At 57.0% G+C, this 2,399-nt stretch overlaps 1 protein-coding gene across 1 annotated transcript in view; it reads right to left on the minus strand.

The window, feature by feature from the left end:
* Positions 1–2,246: 2,246 nt before the first annotated feature.
* HPS4 (Hermansky-Pudlak syndrome 4) overlaps positions 2,247–2,399 on the minus strand; it is an 11,269-nt gene continuing 11,116 nt past the window's right edge. The window contains 1 exon segment of the mRNA XM_009996861.1: positions 2,247–2,395. Coding sequence (XP_009995163.1) covers positions 2,247–2,395 — 149 coding nt within the window.

Genomic DNA, 2,399 nt, shown 5'->3' on the forward strand with positions numbered 1-2,399 from the left:
GCCAACGACGGAGAGGGCTCAGCAGAGGCTCCTGGCCCTTGTTGGCAGCCTCTCACACCTGCACAGGGCCCAGCCCCTGCACCAGCTGCTCCTCAGCTTGTTATAATCAAAATGATCGATTTTGCAAATTCCTCCCTGTAATGCAACCATTAAGTCAAGGACCTGGAGCTCTTTGCTGTGCTACCCCCAGACAACCTTCCTAAAGACCAGAGCACATAAACAGGTTCTGTTGGGCAGGTGCAGCTCAAGAAGCAAAAGGGAACAAAGCTGCCCCAGCTGCTCCCCGGCCGACAGACGGCCCAGCAGATTGCAGCAGCAGATCCCCTACCACAGCAGCCAAAAGCAAAAACTATTTTGTGCTGTGCCAAAACTCCCTCCTGTCCCTCCCAGGCTTTTCCTTCAATTTCTTCATGTTTCCTGATTGAGCACCCAACCACTTCCCAAAACACCCAGCGAGGAGACAGCAGGATCTCCCCAGGGGAGCAGAGCCATCTGGAGCTGCCTCACAGCCCTGCCTGTTGCCTGGCTGCTCCTCCTGGCAGCCTCAGGCTTCCTGAGATCCTTCCAGAGAGACCCTGGATCAGGGTTGTGAGTGCAGAGAGAAGACAGACAGAGCAGTACGTGAGAGAGGGAGCCTCTTGGCCCAGCAGGTCAGAGGAGCCCCGAGCACCATTGCAGGGGCACACAACCATCCTCCCTCCTGCATTCTCCCACCATCCACATGGTACCTCCTCATGATGTGCTCCAGAACCAAAGCAGCTTGTCCAAACTCTGAGAAGCAGTGCCTGACTCTGCCCCTTTGCGTGGGTATCACCAAAGCAGAAGGTCTCCTAGTGGCTTCCCAATGAGGTTTTCCATCTACACTGCCCTTTGCCAACAGCCAAATGACAGCACAGTAGTGGAGAGCAGTTCCAGCCCTTTGTCCCCTGGAGGAGGACAGCAGGAGCAGCACCATGCAGCTCCCCTGCTGCTGAAACACCTCAGCTGCCAGAGCTGGAAGGCAGATGGCAATCCCTGCCCAGCCACCCCCTGAGCAAGCAGCTGGCTCTTCCCCTGGAGCCAGCAGCATTTCCCAGCCAAAAGGTCTGCAGAGCTGCCTGCAGTGGCACAGCAACCTCAGGACTCGTCTGCTGTCAGTGAGACCAGCAGCTGTAATGTGGGTGACTCTACTCTGTCCAGCTCCTGGGGGTGCCCTCACCACTGACACCTCTGCCCACCACAGTACAGCCAGGAACACACCATTTCCCACACCCACCTTCAGCCATCTCCTAAGACCCTGACAAGCAGCTACTTTGCAGGGATGATGCAGGCAACAGGCAGTGCCTGTTCCACCCTCCAGACCAGGCACTCTCCCTCATCAGGGAGCCAACAGGTCCTCCAACCCCAAAGCCCACACCAGGAATCACAAACACGATGACCAAGCAGTAGGTGGGGCTCTGCCAGTGACGCAATGCACTTGGATGAACCTCGGAGGCTCATTTATTTTCTTGGTCACAGTGATGTATGTCTGTAACAGCAGGAGGCTTCCAAACACACAGCACAGAGGCAGGGACCATCACTCAGGTCTAGGCAGCCATCATCAACCCCCTCAACCAGCTTGAGAGGGGACATGTCTGCCTGAGCAGGGAGAGAAGAGCTGCTGAGGGGCTACAAGGCCTCTTTGGTGCCCTTAGCTTAAGGGCTCCCACTTGCCTTTCCTGTCAACAGAGGACAGGCAAACTGAGCAGCAAGAGGAAGGAGGTGAAACACACAGGCTGTTAACCAAGGGAAGGCATTATGTCGTGGCAGGGGATCATTTATATAGATTTAAGAGAGATAAATGAAGCCCTAGTCTGACCAGGGCAAGTGTAGGCACAGGATGCAGGCAGATGCAGAGCCCCACTGACACCTCTGACAGCTGGTACTGCCCAGGAGCCTGGTGTCTGCAGAGCTCAGAGCAAGGGGAGGCTTCACTTTAGGTCAAGGCACTTGAAGAGCAGCCCTAGAGTCAATGTAAACCAAGCACCCCGACACAGCTACTCCTGTCTGCAGTCTTTGGTAAGTGCTAGTGCCACCAGGACCCTGCCCCAGCATGAAACGTGCTGCAGGAGCAGGGCAGTGAGAGTGTCCCTTCCTCAGGGCAAGGCAGGCTGGAGACCCCAGAGACCCAGCACGGAGCCTCCTGCCTCCTCCAAACAAATGGCTCGGAGATGTTGCTTCTTGGAGACGAACTGGCTTCAGCACAGGCTGGGCTGCACTGCAGCAGCTCAGAGCAGGTTCACCCCGTGCTTCAGCAGCTTCTGCTTGGCCTTGCTGGGCAGGCTGAAGGCGCTGTCATGGGGGTTGGGGACGCCCGAGTTGCGGGGCGCGGCGCCCAGCTGCTGGAAGTAGGTTTCCTGGACGGGGCTCCGGCAGGGGGC

This window comes from Chaetura pelagica, unplaced genomic scaffold, assembly GCF_000747805.2.
Source record: "Chaetura pelagica isolate M959 unplaced genomic scaffold, ChaPel_1.0 scaffold294, whole genome shotgun sequence".
NCBI classification, from domain to species: Eukaryota; Metazoa; Chordata; class Aves; order Apodiformes; family Apodidae; genus Chaetura; species Chaetura pelagica.